The sequence below is a fragment of the Microplitis mediator genome, chromosome 2 (assembly GCF_029852145.1).
Source record: "Microplitis mediator isolate UGA2020A chromosome 2, iyMicMedi2.1, whole genome shotgun sequence".
Lineage (NCBI taxonomy): Eukaryota > Metazoa > Arthropoda > Insecta > Hymenoptera > Braconidae > Microplitis > Microplitis mediator.
The window spans coordinates 17,602,632-17,624,889 of record NC_079970.1 but is presented as its reverse complement, the minus strand read 5'-3'; the positions used below and the strand labels follow the sequence as shown (position 1 = coordinate 17,624,889).

Genomic DNA, 22,258 nt, shown 5'->3' with positions numbered 1-22,258 from the left:
TCATGAACAAGAATTAAAAGTATTATTAATTATAATATTACAACTATATAAGTAAGTAGATGTTTCTATAAAAAACTACTCGTTAGAACGTTTTCTTTTAAGTTACATTCCATTTTTAAAGTCAAAAGTCAATTTTAAATTTTATTTTTTTCATTTTTAATGAAAATTTTTTAAGTGAAGTTTGTGTTAAAAACGTCTACTTATTAAAATAATAAAAAATTATGTTAATATATATAAATATATAAAATCAATTAAATTTATCAGGATAAAACCCGTGTAAAAAAATTCATTCCAATAAAATTGGACATATAGAATTTCTAAATTTGCGATAGATTAGAATTTCAAGTTTTATTTTTCTTGAGCCTTTAGAATTTTAACAGCAAAAAATCTAGTTGATTTATAATTTTATGTGCACGAATTTTCTGCTAGATGAGAAAATTTTTATAATATAATTTTAAAAACCTATACTAGATTTTTTCCTCCATTATGAAGAGTTTTTAAAAAAAAAAAGCTTTTTCAAAAAAGTTCTCATCTGACTTGAAATTTATGAACGTGAAGTTCTAAGGCAGTGTTACATGTCTACTTACAACATCTCTACTCAAGATAAATAGTTATAACTCTACTCATTTACTTCTTTACTCAGCCTTAACTCTACTCAAAATATTTATCTTTTAACTCAGCTTCAACTCTTCTCAGTTATATCTTTACTCAGACTCAACTAGACTATGCAACAACTTTACTCAGCTACAACTCTACTCACAAAGAATTGATATTTTATCGATAGGCCAAAATACGTGAGTAGAGTTATAACTGAGTAAAGTTGTTGCTGAGTCTGATTGAAGCTGATTAAGAAACTGAGAAGAGTTGAGACTGAATAAAGAAGTATATGAGTAGAGTTACAACCATTTCCCTTTAGTGGAGATGTTGTGAGTAAACATGTAACACTGCCAAGTCTTTTACTCTTAAACTTCTAAAATTTCGAAAAAAGTTTTAATTGAATTTCTAATTCGTCTCAAATTTAAAAGCTCTACATGTCCAATTTTTTTAGAATCTGGAATGAATTTTTTTTGCACGAAAAATAAAATTATTATTTTTCCATATATCTAAGATATAGCATAAATTTTATTTTTTTTTTTTTTTATCAATTTCAGTAGCATTTTTACCGAACGCTTTATTAAATATAAATTTTCAAGAATTAAATAATTAACTACTTATATTATCAAAAAAAAAGTCAATAAATAATGATGTACTTTTATAAATAAACGATAGTTATAATTACGACGCTCCTGATATGCTGTCTGTCTAAAATTAAGAACAAAACATTATACAAATATTAAATAAAATTACTGTGCTTAATATTTTTGACTTACTTCATTTTTTAGAGCCGCTAGTTCTTGTTTTTTACTGCGATTAAAAAATCCATACTGAAATATTAAATAAATATGAGCATTAATTACTAAAAATTTATTTAATATATTTTGATTTAAACAAAAAAAAAATTAAAGTTTATTACCTTGTATAATATAATTGCAATAATGAATAATGCAACTAATCCTAGTAACACAGACCCAATAATAATCCAAATACTGATTGATTTATTCTTATTGCTATCAATTTTATAAATAATTGTATGAGTATAAGTAATTAAATTTGTACCGGAAATAAATTCTTTCATTACAGGTTTAATAACGTCAATCAAAGCATCTGTTGTAAAAATAACTTGCTCTTCATAATTTTCTTGAGTGTTATTCCATAAAAGTAAAGGATTAATTGAAAAATCTAGCTGCAGTCCACCGGTATCTTGATAACTATTCAAAGAACCGATATCACAAATTATTTTTCCACATTCCACATCCGTTGACGTACAGTTTAAATATATTTTAGGTGCATTCTCATTTATCAATGCTTCTGATTGAGGATTTGATGTCATCAGTGGAATTAATTTATCAGGAAGTTGATCAGTACTTCGTTTTATTATTAAATTTGAATTATTAGTTGATATTTTTTCACTCGTATTTAAATTATATTCTAGAATTTCTTCTTTTAAAATCATTGGACTATAATTTACTGATTTTTTTACCATTGGAATTCCAATCGTTGAACATTTATATAATTTTCCTGAGATAAAAATCTAGGAGAAAATATTTTATAATATTTACGTTAATTAAATATTTAATCAAAGTAATATTAAGTAATTATGCTGTTCCTTGAGCTCACTTATTATTGATAATAAAAAATATTCTTTCAGGTTTTTCGGACATTTTATTTACAAATTTATAGATCGAAAAATTATTTCATTACGAATGAAAAGTATATATTTTTTTTAAAATTTTTATTTATCATTCATTACTCAATAAATTTGTATAGAAAACTTTTCATATCAATTATCACTTGAGAATTTTTTCACTAAATTTGCTTGATAAGAAAATAAATTGAGATCTGTTAATTTTTATAAATAAAAATAAAAAATATTAAATAAATAAAAAATTTAAAATATTTTTTATTTTTCAGATTTAAAATCTGATGGTATAAAAAAATCTCTATGGATTCTAACATAAATAGATGATTTAAAATTAAAAACGTTCATAAAACTTGAAAGAACTTTTTTGTGGTCAATAATACACTGGGTTAATTGTAATTACTTAATTTTAAGTAAAAAATATAATAATTATTATATTTACTCGTGGCTTATTCGTTAAAGTAACGATTTCTACTCCTCGCAATTTAGTAGGTACATTAATCGTAAGTCTTGATAGCAAAACAGGAGTTCCGCCAATTTTTTGAAGTTGATACGCATGCTGAAAACTAATATTTGATGATGACTCATCTTCAATTGAGTAGTAATAGTTCTTGTCATTAGCATTTCTATACCAAAAAAAGTATGAAAATTAATTTAAAAATTATTTGCTTTTGACATACACGGCAAAAAGAATAGTCGAAAAATCGTAGTTTCAAATATATATCAGTCCCTGTACTTCAGAACTGTCAAAATTACATTACGGCTGCCCAATTTCAAAACACAATAACTGACAAAAATAAAATTTTTGAAATATGTCCATAAGATCCCACTGGAACTAAAAATACTAAAAAATTGATTTTGAAAAATTTTTCCCTTACTGTATTTTGAAATTGAGCAGCCGATTATTGCTGAGACGAACCAATTATTAAAGTTTCATATGAGAATTTTTTCAGTCCTTAATAGCGTTTTATTCATAATAAAGTTTCATTCAATTAAAAATACATTAGAAACTGTAAAATTTGGTATCTATAATTGTAATTACTTTATTACAAGAAGTACACTGAGAGAAAAATAATCTTTTTAAATCATTGTATATTTTTACCACAATAAATTATGCTATTAAAATTTACAATCCAATATATTTTTGGTGCAAAAATTTGAAGATTTCGTTTAAAATAAGTTTCTAAATGGAAGAAACCCAAGTTTATCTCAAGATATTTTGATCTTTTTTTTGTAAAAGTGTAAATAAATTTTGATTTTCTTCTGTTAAGAAAATGATTCTTCGCGCTAAATATTAAATTAATGATACAAAAATTTATGTCGATTTATTACTCGAAAAAATATTCATTTCACAAAATTTATTTTTTTCTCGGTTTGGTCTCAATTTCTACAGTGCAAACTATAATACTTGAAAATTTTCATACGAGGGCCCTGTTTTTGCACTAAAAACTGTAATTTTTCCACTGCTCTTTTTTCCGTGTAATAAATCACTTAAAAATTTACCCATGCAAATTAAAAACAAATTCACTTAATAACAAAAGAGATTCATATATATGTTGGTCACCATTATTTTGACTTCGTGTATTTATTTTAATATCAAAGTTTACAGTCGTTCCATTTAAACTGCCGTCATTTAGTTGACTCATGTCTAAATCTATGGTGATCGTTTTCTGTAAAATATTTTTTAATTTATTCTTAAAAAATTTAAATTTAATTATTTTGTAATAATAAATAGAATTGTGAATACCGTAGTTCCAACTAATAATGGATTGTCAACATCACAAGTGACTTTTAAAGTTTCTCCATCTGTAATTTCTTGACAAAAAGGTAATACGCTACGTAAATAAATATTTTCAGGTAATTCAATACTTATTGATGTTAAATAGGCTGGCTCAGCTTCATTTTTAATATTAAATTCTAAGCTTATGTCTTTGGATCCAATTATCCAAGTCATTTCATCACTAACTCTATGGAAATTTTAAATAATTTTATTATTGTATGCATTCATTTTAACATTGACTTTATTCATGGAACAAGAAATAAAATTTTTCGTATGAACAAATAAAAATTACCTATGCAAAGTAACAAGAAATATATGAAAAGTAATAATTACGTGTAGTTGAGTAAATTTACTTTAAAGTACATACCCTGATTAAAAGCAACGATTCAAAACGATTCAATTTTACTACAATATAAATATACATTCATCATTGAGTGAATCGTTTTGTTTAATCAGATTCCATTACTTAAAGTATTTTATTTAAATTTTGTTAATGTACTTTAATTAAAATCATTTTACAAAAAATAATTATTTACTTTCTCATTAACCAGTAATTTTTATGCCATTAAATTACGATTTCAATGGATTATTAACAGAAGCAAATTGTACTGATGTTTATTACAAATTTAGTTAATTTTATTTAAAAATATTTTAATATATTTTATCAATTAAATGATTTTAAGCATTAAATTTAAGTTTAATTATTTAAAATTTATAACAAAAAATTTTAAACGTTTTGGTGGTCTATAAATATATAAAGAAGTACTTTTTCAAAAGCAATTTGATAAAAGCTGAGGAATGAAGAATTTATCCGGGTAAAAATATTTGGCTAAAAATACGCCGAAATCATAGAATTTTATTCGAAGAGACCTAAATTTTGCCGAAATCTCGCAGAAGCTGTAAAATTTTGTTGGAAGAAGTCGACAGTTTGTCGAAAATACGCCGAAATTTTATTATTCTTATAATAAACAAGTCGAAAATTGAAAGATAAATTAAGTCAACCTATTTTCGGTTTTTTTAGACCTCATTATCGGCCTTGACAATTTTCAGCCTTGTGTTCACTAACTGGGCTTTTTTTCAGCCGAAATAAAATTTTAATATTATTTTGGCTTTAAATTTTCTTGCCCGGGTACTCTAGTTGTCATTTAGAATTTCATGAATACCCGAGTGAAAAATATGATCTATTAATTATAAATGGTTTTATAAATAATGATATAGAACTTATCTCATTATATACATATTTATGTACGGGGTATTCTATGTCAAAAAATAGAATAATTTGAATGTTTCTGTTCAAAAAACCATTGAATTTTTTCATTTTTAAAATAAAAAAAAAAAAAGATAGCCGACATAATTGTCGATAATGTAGATTTTCATTGCAAATATCAAGCGGGAAATTTTATTTCTTATTATTATTATTATTCTTGTTATATTTTTGTTTTAACGTGAGCTTTCAAGGTATGCATCATCATTTAGATCTTCAAAACTTATTTGACGACAGTTTATCCATTCCCAGGACTAGTGTCATTTACGTTATAATATAATCAGAAATTCTTTAACTAAGATTATAAAGAATTAAATAATAAGTTATAAAATTTAAAATTTTGACTGAACAATTTTTAAATTAAAAAATAGTTCAAAAATACTCGACATTGGCTAACCAAAATTACGAGATTAATCGTTTGTTAATAAATAACTTAATGGTAAGTTAATACTTTATTATTATTATTATAATTTTTTTTTAGTAAAATAACTAAGATATTGTGAAAGTATATGAGATAGCGAATAAAATAAGTACCCACACCCTTAGGTTTGGTTAAAAAAAATATTTTTCCGTTATTTATTAATGCAAGTGTTATTAATGAATAAAAAAAATTTGACTAAAGAAAAATTAGTTTGTAGGCGTTTATTTCCATTTAAAACTTGTTAAAAATTATAAATGTAATTCTTTTTATAGATTTAGCAAACATTTCTTCAGTTAAATAAATGAAATATTATAACGAACATGAAGATTCACATATTTAGGTTTGGTTGAAGATTTTTGTTTGTTTTTATTCAATTACTTAATTAAATTGTTCGAAAAAAATGAGAAGTTATTTAAATAAATACTCGAAGATATTAATTGAAATCAAAATTTGTCAAAAATTACGGATTAAATTTTTTGCGTACTTTCAGAAAATGTTTTGTGAAATGAAAAGTTTTCTTAGTCATTATTATATTTTTAAATAAAATTAAATAGATCTAACAATTTTGATAATTTTTTAAATAATTATTTAATTAAAAAAAAAATAGGGTTGTGGGTCTCATCCGGTAAAAAATATTGTGTATCTGTGTTAAAAAAGGTCCATGTTAAATTTTTTGTGTTAAATCAACACATTTCACTGTGTTTAAAATTTTAAATCGATCTACTATTTAATACTTAAAAAGTGTTACTTAGTATAAAAATTATAATTATCAACATTTATTTAGCTTTGAAATTAACACAAAATTTATGTTAAAAACTTAATCGATAGTCAAGGAAAAAATATTAGAAAAATGAAAGTGAAATCGACATTTTATAAATATCGATTTAACTTAAAAATGTATAATATTTAATATATTAAATTTACCATTTACTAAAAGCCGGAATTTTTATCATACTAATAAAAAAGATTTAGTTATAATTTTGAATTATTTCATGTAATGTCAAAATTATTTTTTTGTTTTTTTAAAAAACATTTATTGATTTACTATTTACAGCCGGTATGGAATATTACGAGATTTTGTTTTAAATCTTGACTAAAAATATATTATTTACTATCAAAAAATAGTTCAATCTTTAATAATAATTGTTGTCACTATTGATACCATCAAAATAATGCATAAGTTTATTTACTCAATGTCGATGGTACAAAAATAAAATGTATAAGTTAAAATTTTTTTGTGTTGTCACTGACATTTAAAAAGTGTTGAATTCACTTCTTGTATTACTCGAATTTTGTGTTGAGATTTGAACACAAGTCCGTGTTAAAAAATAACGCAAATATTGTCTAGACCATTTTTCACACACAGATTGTGTTGATTTTAATAAAATATTTTTCACAGTGTATTCTATCAGAAATATGTTAAAGATTATAAGTATACCATATGTTTGAAGTCCTAAAAATACTTGGTAAAATAAAATTTAGTTGACAAAATTTAATTGCAGATATTCTAAAATGGATAAAACCCCTTCAACCAGCGGATCGAATCCAGGGCCTTCAGAAGCTAGCAATGAAACAACGTTTAAAACCACTTTTGTGTGCCAAAGTAGAAATGAACTAGTCACATCAAGTATTTTTTGCATAAAAAATGTGCCAGGTTTGAGTTGCTATCTGACTGTTAAATGGGAGGATACGGGAAAATTACAGTTAAGAATAGTGAAAAATCATATTAAATCAGCAGCAGCAACGATTGAATTTTCAACGGAGGGAGTACCCCCTCTAATCATGGATCTGAGTGATTGGAAAGATGTGCATGTTACTGAATTTCCACTTTCTCGTCATTGTATCTATTCTTATGCTAATGTACCGAGATATGATTTAGAAGTAATTTGTTCAGTAATTTGGTACGGATTTACAGATGAACTATACAATCCAGCTTTATATAAACATATGGAACATTATTTTAAAAATACCGAATTCAGTGACGTTGTCATAAAAGTAAAAGACAAAGAGTTTCCTGCTCACAAAATGGTTTTAGCAAGTCACAGTCCAGTGTTGAGGACTATGCTCACTACGGACATGAAAGAATCCAATGAGAATTGTATAACTTTCCAAGATTTCAATGAAGATCTTGTAAATGAATTGCTTACGTATTTCTATACAGGAAAATTAGAGAAAGCTAACGATGATTACAATATGGCTCTAAAGTTGCTCGAGTTTGGAGGAATGTATCAGGTTAATGAGCTAAAAAATATCTGTGGCTTGATTTTAGGTAATAATTTAAAGCTTGATAATGTACTGATTTTATTGGAGTATGCTCGGATTCATGAGTGTCAGATACTGAAACAACGAGCTATTGCATTTATTATACTCAATAGAAAGCAATTATTTGTTTGAAAATAATATCATACACTAATTAACTAATCTTAATCAATAATAATTAACAGACTTTATTTTTTCAATTAATCACTTTTTGCATTTTTATAAAACTGAAATCTTGTTAAATGTTTCACGATAATTAAAAAAACATTTCTCACTTTACAGAGTACTTTTTTCTTCTTACTTTTAATACTGAGTGAATGAAAGTCATCAAAAATTTTACGAGACTAATAGATAGATCTTTTAGTGCATCTTTACTGAAGATAACTTCTTATAAATTGATTTATTTAATAAACATTTGATTTTTTTTTTTTTTATCGAGAAATTAAAAAAAAAACCCAAAACTTCCCACTGTTTTTGAACTTAAAGATCTTAAAAATGTTATTTATTAGTAATTTTTTAGTTCCTTGAGCTTATTATTTTCTTTTGGACTGAAAAAATACATTTAGCTAAAAGAAGTTAACTTTTGTCGTACTATTCCTTTGGAAGGAATCGACTGACCTGAATGTATTGTGCGGCAATCAAAAAGGCTCATCAAGACTTAAAATTGATTACATTTTCAAATTTTTTTATTTTAATTTTTCGTATAACTCGTAAACTATTTGACTGAGCACCTTCAAAATCGAATTACATCTAAATATTAAAGAGCTCTTTTGATTGCCGCCAAGTACATTCAAATCGATTGATTCGTACTAAAGGTATCGTACGACAAAAATTAGTTTACACACACACACGCGCACGCGCGGACGTCAATCCGGAAATAGTCAGAATGGTTTCCTAGGACTTCAAAACATCGGGATCTCCCCCATGAAAAAAATTTATAAAAAAAACATATGCTAAAATATAAAAAAAATAGATTAAATATACATAAAAAAATAATAAATATATATAAAAAATATATTTTAAATAGCTAACTTTTGGCCGATTTTCGTATATATTTTATATCAATAAAAAATATAATTATGAAAATATAAAAAATATATTTTTAAGTTAATCAACAATCTAAGCAAAAAAATATAAAAACATTATATTAAAAATATATTTTTTATATAATTTTTTCAAGTTTTCATAAATATATTTTTATATTTCTTTTTCTATGTTGTTGATTAACTTAAAAATATATTTTTTATTGACATAAAATATATATTCAATCAATTTTTTAAATATTTTTATACATGTATTTTTTTATATATTCTAAGATATATTTAAAATGTATAAAATATATACGAAAATCGGCCAAAAGTTAGCAATTCAAAATATATTTTTTATATTTTTTATGTATTTTTAATATATTTTTTTTACATGAAAAATAATTTTTTTTTATATTTTAACATATATTTTTTTTATAAATTTTTTTCATGGGGGCTGATAAAAACTCGATTTTCAAAAATCGGACCGAAACCAATAGCTTCTCTTTTTTTGAAAATTTTTGATTTTTATAGCGAAAAGTTGAAAAATACAATAGTTACAATGCGAATAACAAACGTAAATATATAATTATATATATAAAAAAAAAAAAAACCCATCAATTAGTTGTAACTAATCGCAGAATACAATAATACCGGCCAACAATGTCAAGAAATTTAATGAATATCAGTATTAATTATGAAATTATTAATTACTCATTGTTAATAGTGTTGCTTCTATAACTTCACTATACAATTTGAGACAAATCAATTTCTAAGTCCTACTTTTAATCGTTATCTTAACAAATATAGCAGCTAATGTCAAAAAAAAAAATTAAACGTCAAAAAAATATTCCAGTTCACAAAATTAGCTTACAATATCGGCTATACGAACAATGGGTGCTGACTGCGCAAAATTTGTAAAAGTCACAAGGATATAAAACGGGCATTGCTCCCTTAAATGGAATTCAGGGACCCATATCAGAAATAAAAAAAGTACTTTTGAACAATCAATGGGATGATAAAAATATACGACTGTTTTATCGGGTAATTTTCTCTAATATTTTTTGTCTAATGCATGGAAAAGTAATTGTGATTTGTACATACCCAAATCTTTATTTCTTGCATCATAAATTGTAAATTAACATTAAGATTAATTGTTACCCAATGAAATTAGTAGTTACAGATATTGAAGATGTACAAACTTCATCTAATCCACATTCGGTATTGAATGGAATACTTAAATGTTTGATAGTCGATTCCACTCCTTTATATCCAATAGGACACAGATCACATACAACTGCGCCTAAAAGAAAATTATTTATTACAATTTATGATAAATATCTTACAAATACAATCCGGTTATTTTACCTTTATCTTTTGAAATTGTTACATTATGAAATTTATGAGTCACTTCAACATCAATTGAGTCGATAAAATTTTTATTACTTTCCTAAAAGAATAAGTAATTAAATTTTTGAATAGATAAATACACAGTAACAAATTTGCGGAGTAAATGCGGATTAAATCTGGAGTGAATGCGAAGCTGGCGACTTTTTATTTAATCTCTTGGAGTGAAATTCACTTCGAAGGGGAATTTATTTTAATATTGAGACTCCGGTTTGGAGTGAATGCAGATTGAAATAAAATTTAAATCACTGCGCTGCAAAAAACAAACTCCTTATTTACTTCATATGTGGAGTGATTTTTTTTAAACTCCAGAACTCCGAATGACGGAGTGAGTTTGAGTTAAAATAAAATCCGTAACCACTCCGAATTCACTCACGATTTTTTACAGTGTAATTATTATATTAAATGAATAATTAATTAATTATTTTACCAATAACTGAATATCTTTATTAATGCAAAGAGTAACTAAAGTATCATTCCACTTGAAAATATGCTGGAGAAAAATTTTCGTTTCGTTAACTCTTTCAAAATTTTTATCAACAGAAATAGTCAAATTAAAACTCTCTACAAATGGTTGGAAAAGGTTTCCATTTTTAAAATGCTCTACGCAAAATGTTAATTGAAAACTCGTGGTGTTGCGATCGAGAGTACGAGGCGATGAGTGACCAAATAAATTAACTTTCAAGACAGGTCTACTTTTCAATACTAAAGCATGACCAGATTTGTAAGCCCCAATAGCAATATCAGGAAATCCATTGTCATCAATATCAACGGGAGTCGATAATGAAAATCCAAATGTTTTTACTGTTGATTTAACTCTGAGTACTTGGACATTTAAATTAGTCTCCATGTTAGATATTAAATCACCGTTGTAGACATAAACTGCTCCATTGTCTTCCCAAGGCGCTCCTACAATTAAATCTAATCACAAATTAAATTAATGAAATAATGAATCAACCATAGCTATAGTTTTAATTAAAATAATCAATTCAAGTACCACTATATCCATCTGAGTCAATGTCACCGGTAGTTATAGAGTATCCAAAACAACTGTCTTCAGTTGGCCCATTAATTATAATTGGTGGTTCTAAAAATCTCTAATGCATTATGAATAATTAAAATTATAAAATAATAATGTGATAATAATTATAACTTAATAATTAAAATTAATTATAGTAAGAACAAAATTTAAGAATTTATTAAAACAAATTTGACGTTTTATAATTTTTAATGACTTTCATAAATTTAATTTAATAATTTTATTGAAGATAAAAATTAAAATTAAATAGTCATAATTTCTGACACGAATTCATTGAAATTTTTATGATAATTACAAAAGGGGTGTGAGACAAAATGGGCTCTCTAGGAAATATGATTCATCCTAGTGGAAATTTTTCTCTGCAAAATGTGAAAATAATTCTTACAAATTGGAAATAAAAGTTTTGAAAATTGTATTCGCTCTTCAAAACTTTGAGAAAGTATTATCAGTTCCTAAGAAGTCGAATGTTTAGACAAATTCGTCGAGTTTTCTAAAAAAATTTATTAAGACTTTTTAAAACCTTGGGAAGAAAATTTTCGTGGCAGTAAAAAAAGTTTTTCAAAATTATTCATAAAAAATGAACAAATTCAAAATGTTGGACAATATGGTCCCCCTAAAAAATTAAAAAAGATGAAAAGCTTATACTGAATTTTATTTTAGTCGCAAAACGAAATGAACTCAAAAAAAAAACTTTTATTTTTGACATTTCTTCTCATGATTATATTTATTTTTATTCTTTTGCGATAGTATATATTTATTTTTATTCCTATATTTATTTTTAAACTAGTTTATATACTATAATGAATACACTCTTCCGCATTTTTTAATTATCAATTGATAGTTAAAAATAGATTGAATATGCGCAATAATTCAAATGTTACGCGGAAAAAATTTTTTTGTGACCACAAGATTAGATAACTTACGGTAACAAAATTCTGCCTTAATATACGGATAACGAAGCATTCGTTGGGATTACAATGTTTTTGTAATGCTAGCAAATTCTTCGCTGGGCCAAGCAATAGTTTGTAACTGTAACAAAACTGTTGTGTTCCAATAAAAAAACTGATTTGTTGAAGTAACAGACTGAATTTGTAGCATTAACAAAAATGTATGTAAACATAAGCTAAGATTACTTGCGGTAGCAAATGCCGGCTTTAAAATACGACGATGTTATTATAATAAACATCATGCGTTCTCATAACAAATCGACTTCTTAATTACGACACAAATTCATTTGTTACTACACTGATAGAAGGATTTCTTAGTATTTAAGAAACCACTTCTTAAACATCATTTTTTTTGTATTTAACAAATATTTCTTACTATTTAAGAAATGATCTTTTAATAGTTAAGAAATGATTTCTTAAATACTAAGAAATCTTTTTTAAATGCTAAGAAATCCTTCTATCAGTGTATAACAAATTGATTTGTTACACGGAAAAAAAATAGGCGCTGCAACAGGACAAAATCCTGTTGCAGCACCTATTTTTTTTTTCCGTGTACCGTAAGCTAATAGTATATTACATACCTAGGCCAGTAAAATAAGAAAAGTCTCAGAGCACATGTAATTGTTGGTCGGGGCTGACAAATATGTGGTCAGAGGCTTTTTTTTTTACTGACTAGGGTGCGTATACTATTTTTCTGCTCGACGGAGCTGGAAAGTTGCAACTTCGTTCAGGGCAGCGGCCCAAAAGTGGCCACTTTCCGGCCGGAGAGCAGAAATCATGTTTGTCATTATAACAAAATCTTTCGTTATCCTGTCTTTTGTTATCAGGACGAAATCCGTTTTTTCGTGCAATAGACAAATTTTTTATAAAAATGTAATTTATTAATAAAAAATAATTGAATCAAACTCTATGACTACACGAAGAAAAATCTTCGAATTTTTATTGTGCTGTCGATCAAGCCTCCAATAGGAAGTTGAATCGCCAAAAAATTATGATGCTGTACTATAATTATTATTGTGATCCTCTAAAACTTTCTTATACTGTACTATAATTCCTATTTTAGACAAATAACTTTCATTACAATTTATTAATATGTTTAAAGTGTATAATAATTTTTGTGGTGCATAATAATTTTTTGGCAACTCAAATTTCTGTTTCACGTTTGGTCGACAGCATAATAAAAATCGGTAAATTTTTTACGGCCATTTTTCTCCGTTTAGTTTATTTTTAAAAAATTATAATTTAATTCAAACAAAAATTTGCAGATTGCTTAGAAATTTAAAATTTTATTTCAAGTAACTTCGGGCGACCCATTTTGCCCTTTATAATTTAAATTTGTAAGTAATAAAAAGGGAACCGTTTTACTTCTTGTAATTTAAATTTATGAGTGACATAAAGGGAAACGTTTTACCTCATAGACGCATTTTGCTTCCCATTTTTATTCATTCTCAGTAAAAATTAACTAATTATTTGTAGTAGAAATTGATTGCCAGTGAAAGCCAATTGATTCTTCGCCCTTTCCAAAAGTTCCCATAAAAACCACTCGAATGGGTAAAAAACCGCATAGAATCCAACAGACTTGTATTGGTTTCTATGCGATTTTTACCCATTTCAGTGAATTCTATGGAAACTTTTGGATAGGGGCTAAAAATTGCTTACAAAGTAGTTGACGTATAAAGTGTGCCGATAATTATTTGAATATAGTAAAATTATTATATCAAGCAGCTAGTTCTCTAATTTTATTACAGCCTTGGCGGATCCGAATTACGGTACATTATGGTATTTATGGTGTTCGGACTAATTACGATAAAAGTACCGAATTTTAAGGTAAAGGTATAGTAATTCACCGTGATTTTGCGACAGTTCTAAGGTATTTCGTGTTAAAAGTGCGGTATTTTACCGTAAAATGAAGTACGGAACTGTGTTACGGTAAACTGCCGTAATGTTGCATTAAATTCCCATATTTTCCCGTAATTTGCCACTAATTACCGTAAATGTGGTAAATTTGCAGTAAATCCCGTAATTTACCATAATTTGGATCCGCTAGAAAAAGCATTTCTTTATGATTTATTTTAATTATAAAATAATATGAATGAAATTCTGTAAATTAATTACATTTGTACTGCCAAAATAAATGTAAACTCTTCCATTATCACTTCCCCAATGAGGAGCACCAATAATAAGATCATCATACCCATCATTATTAATATCTCCAGCTGTCAAACTAGCTCCAAAGTATTCACCAACCGTTTGTCCTTTTATACTCATTATTACTTTTGCTGGATCTGTTTCAGGATCTAACATTCCTACCTTGTCACCAATAATTTTTATTGAATCATCAATTATTTATATCTACATATTGATTACAGAAAAAATTAATTAATTTACTTGTCCAATAAGATTCCATCCAGGAGCACCCCCAGCAAAAAGAAGTTTATTTTTATTGAAGAAATATCCTGAAGTAACAGCGTATCCTTGAAAAATAATATTAAATTAAAGTAGATAATTGTGTGATGATGAAATTTAGTAAAATGAATAATATAAATACCAAATTGTGTTAAATCATCAATTGTCGGAAGTAGAATAGCTGTTTTTTGACCTTTGATTTGGACAGTACCGATGATTTCATGCTTTGGCGCTCCAGTAATCATTTTATATTTATTATTTTTATCATTTCCAATTGTTTTAGCATAATGTACAGAAAATCCATGCAAAGGATTATACCAAAAAGTTGATAAAAAATCTAATTGAAATAATAAATATTATACTTAATAATTATTTTAATTTGAATAAATGAATAAATAATTAATTAAATACCATGAGATTTAAAATTATCGTCTAATTCTAAATTTCCTGATGATATTTTACCACTGTAACAAACACCATGCATGCTAACGTGTTTATCCATTATTGAAAAAATAGATATAATTGTTCTTGGAGCGCAGACCTATTATTTATCAAATAATTAATAAATTAGTTAATTATCATCAATAAATTATTTAAATTCAAATAAATATAAATATAAAAAATATTAGCATACTGTTAAAATATCATTATTTTCATCTAAAGCCATTGCTGCACCAAACCAACCATCCTCTTTTTTAATTACACTATTATAATTAACTTGACTAATAAACCCTGACTCATCATTAACATCAATTGGTCTAAATTGTTCGCACTTTACACTTTTTAAATTACATCTGTAAGAAGCACCTGGTTCGTAAGGAGCTCGGGAACTTCTAGGTACTGATGAATAATTAGCTCTGGGTGCTCCTACAATCATCCTTTAAAAATTTTTCATCACTTTTTTAATTAATAAAAATAATTATTATAATAATTTATAGTTAATTATGAAGAGGTGTGCGAATCAAACAGATTCGAATAATTCGAATTTTCAAATTATTTGTAATTTTTCAAATTGATCGATTCGAATCGGAAAAAATTTGATCATCTTTTAAATATTCATTTTTCATTTATTGGAGAACTTTAAAATTGAATAATTAGATAAAATAGAATTATTCAAAAACTTTCGAATTACTCGTAACTTTTAGAATCACTTGAAACTTATCGAATGATTCGTAACTTTTTGAACTATTCAAAAATTTTTAAATTATCTGAGTCTTCAAATTATTTGTGACTTTTCGAATTACTCAATTCGAATCGAGAAAATTCTGAATGATCCAGAAGTTAACAGACAATTAATAATTTTCAGATTATTTTTTCAAAATATTAATTACAAAAAAAAAAAAAAAAATAAAAATATGCACATGTAGAAAATTTAATGAACTGTAGGTGCAATTTTTTATTATTATCGTTTTGAAAAAAATCCAGAAATTATTAGACGTCGGCTAACCCTTAATAAAAGAATCGATTTAAAACGATTAGAAAAAAAAAATTTTAAATACTTTTTGTCGTAGATTCGTGTCCGAGCTCTATTTACCTCTGACTAAAATTTGAATTATTCGAAAAAATAATACAATTTTAAATCGTTCGAAAGAAAATTTTGAAATTATTAGTAAATTTTCAAATAATTCGAAAACTTACGAATATTACAAAAATTCACGAATAATTCAAATTATTCGATTCAAAGTTCGATCAAATATTTTGATTCGATTCGATACGAATAATAATTCGTAAGTTTGAACTATTCGTACACTCCTATTAATTATTTATTTAAAATACTTACCAGGGTTTTCGAAGTAAAATACTGTATCCAAAATATGAAAAATCACGATTACGAGCAATAATTGCATTTTTTAAAACGATATTATAACAGAAACTTATTGAAATATTAACAAAAAGTATGAATATTATTAAATTACTTGCGAGCATTTTGAAAAAAAAATTATTTAATGAGTCAGTATGACAAGAAATTTAACAGTGATTGAATCAACTTCATTACTCGTGAATAAAACCTTCAATAATTCAAGTACAGGAAGAGTCAGCACTGATAAGACAATCTTTTTCACACAAAGCTGTGTCCGCTAATGATATTTATAATTAATTATTATATCGAATCATCTAATGAATATTTAAAAAACTTCAATCTATTTATATATATAAATAAATAGTTAGAGTATAATTATGTTTTATTATTTATTTGTCAATATCAATGTCACTTCAACTAACAATGAAAATTAAATATTAAAAAAAAAATTAACGTTTAAAATACAAGCAATAGCTGAAATTTAAATAAATAAAACTGTAACAATCACACAAAAATAATGAATACTTGAATGAGGCACTTTAATTAATGTTTAATAAATATAACAATGTGAAATAAAAATAAAGTTGATTAGTTACTTAAATGTAATAATAATAAAATGGTAAATAAATATAATCAATTTTAAAACTATATTTTTTATTGCTTTATCACAAGATTCCTTTTCTTTTCAAGTTATATTCACGTTCTCTGATACTGAGCGCGTTGAAAAATTTTATTGGATCAGCTGGATTTAGTTTTGGACACTAATTAAACAAAAAAAAAATTAGTTAATAATTTTGATTATAAAATAAATGGATTTAAAAAAAAAATTACCCCTTTTTGCTGTCTAACGGCCATGGCCAAAGGTAACTGTTGAGTTAAATTTTTTTCACGATCTGCATGATCTGGATGCGTTGAAAGCCAGGAAGGAATCAATTCAGGTTTTAGGTTTAATTCTATCATAGTCCTCATCATTCCCCAAAATACAACGGCTTGTCGTACGTCGTAACAAGCTTTGGCCGCCAACATTAATCCAACATTATCAGCTTCAGTTTCCAATTTTCTACTGTACGGATACGTAACAAGAATATCAAACATATTTATTCCTAATGCTTGAAGAAACAATGCCAGCAGATCTGGAAACAATGCCCATACTACTGCAATAGGTATTGCCAAAAGTATATCTTGAATTAAATTTCTCGAAATCTGTTCAATCTAAAATTATAAATTGAATGTTAAGTTAATTTAATTTAATATTAATTATAGTCGACTACTCGTCATAAGCTTGGTCTAGGGGTCGCAGGGGAATTTTTTCTTGGAATTTAAGCCTCTACTTCCATATGTTTAGTTTTATCCGCAACTACCCGTTATAACCCTGTTTAATTTTATATGAAAAGAAATGGAAATGTAACAAGTCTCGAAGACCAATACAATCCACTTGATATTTGGAGGTTGCAAACTCGACATCTGTATTACCAGCTTTGCTTCTTCTATAAAATCATTAATAGTTATTTCGTATCTCCGGACATAATAAGGCAAACAAAACTGAATATTCCTAAATTCGGTTTAAGAAATAGACGTTTAGTCCATATATCAAGTACAAAAAAGCAATTCATTAAATTTAGCCCATGGATAAGACTACTTGATGCAGTGAAGGGGGGAACGGGGTCTGAGATACAAAAAAAAGAGCATATATTTGGGATTTTCTTTTTTCAGAATACCTTCTTTATCAAAATTCTTCAAATTTGTGACATTATTATGCATTATTTCAAGAATATTCTGCTAAATTTTCATAAAAAAATATTGAAAAATAAGCCAGTGGTAGTGGGGAGAACCGAGTCACCTTAAAAAAAAGTCTCCATGCTGTAGGCTGGATAACTCATGACTGCCTCATCTGAATTAAAAAAACCAAAAAGATTTTTTTAGTACCTAAGTTTATCTTGGATTTGAACGAAGGATTAAACGAAATATTAGTTTTTTAATTTTAGGTAAAGATGCAATCAAAAAACTCTGATTTTTGCCAAAAATTCTTCCTTTTGTTTAATTAAAAAATAAGTAGTTATTAAAAAAAAGTCCTTCGTTCAAATCTAAGATAAACTTATGTACTAAAGAAATCTTTTTGGTTTTTTGATTTCAGATGAGGCAGTCATGAGTTATCCAGCCTACCGCATGGAAGCTTTTTTTTTAGATGACTCAGTTCTCCCCACTACCACCGGTTTATTTTTCAATATTTTTTCATGGAGATTTAGCAAAATTTTCCTGAAATGATGCTTAATAATCTTATTAATTTTTAAAATTTGAATAAAGAAGGTACTCTGAAAAAAAAGATCACAAAAATATGCTTTTTTTTTTTTTGTATCTCAGACCTCAGAACGATCGTTTCCCCCTTAACAATTACTCCTGTGATTTAGAATTCTTTAAGGTTCATTAGAGCAATTCAAGAAGTCTACTTGTGATCTACTTAAGTACTAAATAATGTTTCTATTTTTATCATGTCTTCATCTATCTTAGTCATCAAATAATCATAACTGAATTATTGTATCATATTGTCAATTGCAGAAATACGTATTAAATAAATAAATAAATAAATGATTTTAAAGGTCATATGTACATTTGGTCATATGCCGTTATCTCGATTTTTCTAGTAAATTGTTTGTCTAGGATACATCGGACTACCTGAATATTTAGTAGGTAGTGCTAAAATTTCTGCGAAATATAGATGGTAAATTTTTTCTATTCTTAGTTTATAATTTTGACAATTTTAACGGAGGCTTATCAGGGGCTGCGTGATATGAAACTCAAAAGAGTGATTAAGTGGGGGAAGTTGTTTTGGACTCAGTAACTGCTAATTACGGGGGAGGGGCTTATCAGAGGCAGGCTCATAATAGGTAGCCGACTGTACTACCGTAATTAGTTTATCTATTTACTGGATGTTGTAAAAGAACGTGAGCTATTTCATGAGCTAATACGGTTGCTAACTGATCATCATTTTCAGCCATTTTCAATGATCCTAAGAAGACAAAAATATTTCCACTCTGTAAATACAAAATAATACAATTAGTTTATATAAATTTACCTGTAATAAATAAATTAATAATATAAAATTTATTTAATTTACCGGTAAGACATAAGCATTTTGATCATCAGAATTAATTACGGATAATGTCCAATTTCTTTGTTTAACTTGAGGTAAATCTTTGTTTGCTTCTAATAATCTATTTACAATTCTTAATAATCTGACATACGATGGATGCGTTGTAGGTACTATTAAATCTTTGTGCATCTCCAAGTGCTAATTTAAATAAAATATATAAATTAACTTAAATTATATACATAAGTATTAATTAAATATTTTAACTCACAGTTTCAAAAGTTATTTTTCCAAGAACTTTTTGTTGTTGTGGGTTCATGCTTATAAATCTAGATCTACCGGTTAACGGATCCACCTCAATATTCATTAAATAAAACATAAAAAAAACCGCCACTAAAAATCCGAAGGCTCCTAATTAAAAACAAATGAAAAATAATTAAAAACTATGTCCTAATTAGTAACATTAATTTATATCAGGTTACGCTGTCTTCTGGGTACTTGTAACGAAAAATATCGCAACTACTACAACCCGATTTAAATTAATGGTATCAACATTAAAAAAATTAAATTGATAAATAATAAAGTATATTTAAAAAGTTACCATAAATTTTCTGCCTTTGCCTACAGACCCATGCTATATACAATTTCTTTTCTTCAGGGGTTTTACGTGCCCACCATTTTCGAAAAAATCTACCAAACAACAATGCACCGATTCTCGTAAGAGGTCTTATCAATAAAGCAACTGCTGGTGAAATATTACGTCTTGGTGTTGTATAAAAATAATTATTAATCCTGAGCAATCCATTACGTTGATAAATTTTAACAAATGATGACGATGATTGAATATACAACGATCGTGACACACGATACTGGCAACAATTATTTCCTAATGTCCATCTTACTGGTACTTTTGATGGACTAATAATTTGTTTTCTACTTATCAGTACTACTTGTCTTAATGGCAATAACATCTTTACTTATTTATATTTTTTTTGTTTACTTATCTATCAATATCTCACTTTAATTAATTAGTCACACGTTGTTAAATTAAAATAACATTTATAATCGACATTTAAATTAATAAACTTATAAATATTACTGCGGTATTTTTATTTTTACTATTGAATTTAATTAAATTAATTAAAATGGTAAAAGTGATAATAATTAGTAATAATTAAACGTGTTCCATACACGCAGCTAATAATAATAAATGAAAACCTAAACGTGCGTGATAGTGAATCATAACACCGACTGATATGCCATACTGTACTGCAGCATAGAGCATTCTTTTTGAAAAAAATATTGCTATTAAATGTAACCAAACTGGTCTTTGTCTTTCTTTAATAATATTGCATGCAGAATTTGTTGTCGTCGTTGTTATTGTTGATGAATCCGTTGACTTTGATGATGATGATGATGTATTTGTAGATGTGAGATAGACTAAACTTTGATTCCTTTTTGAATTTAATTTATACTGCCAGAACATGTCGTATTCTCAAAATAAACCTGTTTATTATTAAATACAATAAACAATAATTATTATTTTATTTATGAAAAATAAATACATTAAGTTTTATAAATCATAACCTATACGTACGTGAAAACTCAAGTATTATTAGCTATCACTCATCCAGTTGTATTTATTGTTGACAATTGTTAAATTTTATTTATAATTACTTAAGATAAATTTTTTAATGGTCTAATTATTTAACTACGACATTTTATATTATCTATGGAATAAATAAATAAAAAATTTACCTAATGGTAAAGTTGACTATAGCTATCAGTCGAAAATAATCGATCTTTAAAATGTCATATTGCGTGCGCGGTATATTTGTTTTTGATCGAATGTTTTTAAATTACCATATGACCAAAATAAATTTTAAAAACATATTCTTATCAATGATATTTTACTTTTAAATATATATATTTTAATGGAATTATAAATATATAAATAACATTATTGTTATGTTACAAAAATAAATTTTTATTGAATTATTCAACTGGAATTTTTATAATAATTGTTGATCCTGATGCTGATAATTACGAATGAAAGTATTTTCCCTTTTTAAATATATAAATAAATAGTCGGAATATATAGAGTATGTATGCATTATTGGGACTTTATTATCGTGTAAATTTGAATATAAATATATATAAGATATTTAATAAATGCAACTTATTGTGGGAATTATCTATTTTTAGCGAGTTAATAAAAAATTTCGATAATGAAAGAAGATTCAGAGTTTGACGAACACTTGAACAGAGTTTATGAAACGTAATTTAGAAATATATATAAAAGTATTATCTAAAGTTTTAATTGCACAACTTGAAATCTTATACAAAACTTAATAGGTATGCTATAAGATTTTTTAAATTTATTTTTTGAAGATAAATTGACCATAAATGAATTTTAATCCATTGAGAAGATTGAAAAGAAGTTGAATAAATTTTATTTATCAGTGATTTTGAAAATTACGTGACCCTAGAAGAGTTACAGTATCTCACATAAATTATGATCTAAAGGTAACAGACATTAAATTTTTTTTTTTTTTTTGGTTCTTTTCTTAATTGAAAAAATT

General features: G+C 26.0%; 2 protein-coding genes across 2 annotated transcripts; one reads left to right on the top strand and one right to left on the bottom strand.

Annotated features, from left to right (window-relative positions):
* Window positions 1–276: 276 nt before the first annotated feature.
* On the bottom strand, window positions 277–21,611 carry LOC130663203 (integrin alpha-PS3-like). The gene is made up of 24 exons (XM_057462321.1): window positions 21,274–21,611; window positions 20,278–21,182; window positions 19,948–20,087; window positions 19,704–19,877; window positions 19,513–19,620; window positions 17,420–17,800; window positions 17,289–17,349; window positions 16,568–16,745; window positions 15,422–15,665; window positions 15,199–15,328; window positions 14,930–15,124; window positions 14,770–14,855; window positions 14,501–14,691; window positions 12,358–12,517; window positions 11,393–11,492; window positions 10,826–11,316; window positions 10,357–10,438; window positions 10,150–10,291; window positions 3,987–4,206; window positions 3,743–3,909; window positions 2,682–2,865; window positions 1,514–2,131; window positions 1,371–1,424; window positions 277–1,302 (listed from the first exon to the last, which is right to left on the bottom strand). The coding sequence occupies exons 2-24, from the start codon at window positions 20,645–20,647 to the stop codon at window positions 1,276–1,278; spliced, it is 4,503 nt and encodes a 1,500-aa protein (XP_057318304.1). The 5' UTR covers window positions 20,648–21,182; window positions 21,274–21,611; the 3' UTR covers window positions 277–1,275.
* LOC130664148 (TD and POZ domain-containing protein 1-like) lies at window positions 5,477–8,236 on the top strand. The gene is made up of 2 exons (XM_057463942.1): window positions 5,477–5,722; window positions 7,207–8,236. Exon 2 carries the CDS (start codon window positions 7,217–7,219, stop codon window positions 8,096–8,098), a length of 882 nt encoding a protein of 293 aa, XP_057319925.1. The 5' UTR covers window positions 5,477–5,722; window positions 7,207–7,216; the 3' UTR covers window positions 8,099–8,236.
* Window positions 21,612–22,258: the final 647 nt, after the last annotated feature.

Bases quoted from the DNA above. Each gene is read 5' to 3' on its own strand.
- LOC130663203 (XM_057462321.1), bottom strand. From the start codon at position 20,647: ATGTTATTGCCATTAAGACAAGTAGTACTGATAAGTAGAAAACAAATT. The intron at 19,621-19,703 runs GTAAATTAAATA...TTGTATTTACAG, and splicing joins AAAATGCTTATGTCTTACCG to AGTGGAAATATTTTTGTCTT. The intron at 10,292-10,356 runs GTAAAATAACCG...ATTTTCTTTTAG, and splicing joins AACAATTTCAAAAGATAAAG to GCGCAGTTGTATGTGATCTG.
- LOC130664148 (XM_057463942.1), top strand. From the start codon at position 7,217: ATGGATAAAACCCCTTCAACCAGCGGATCGAATCCAGGGCCTTCAGAA.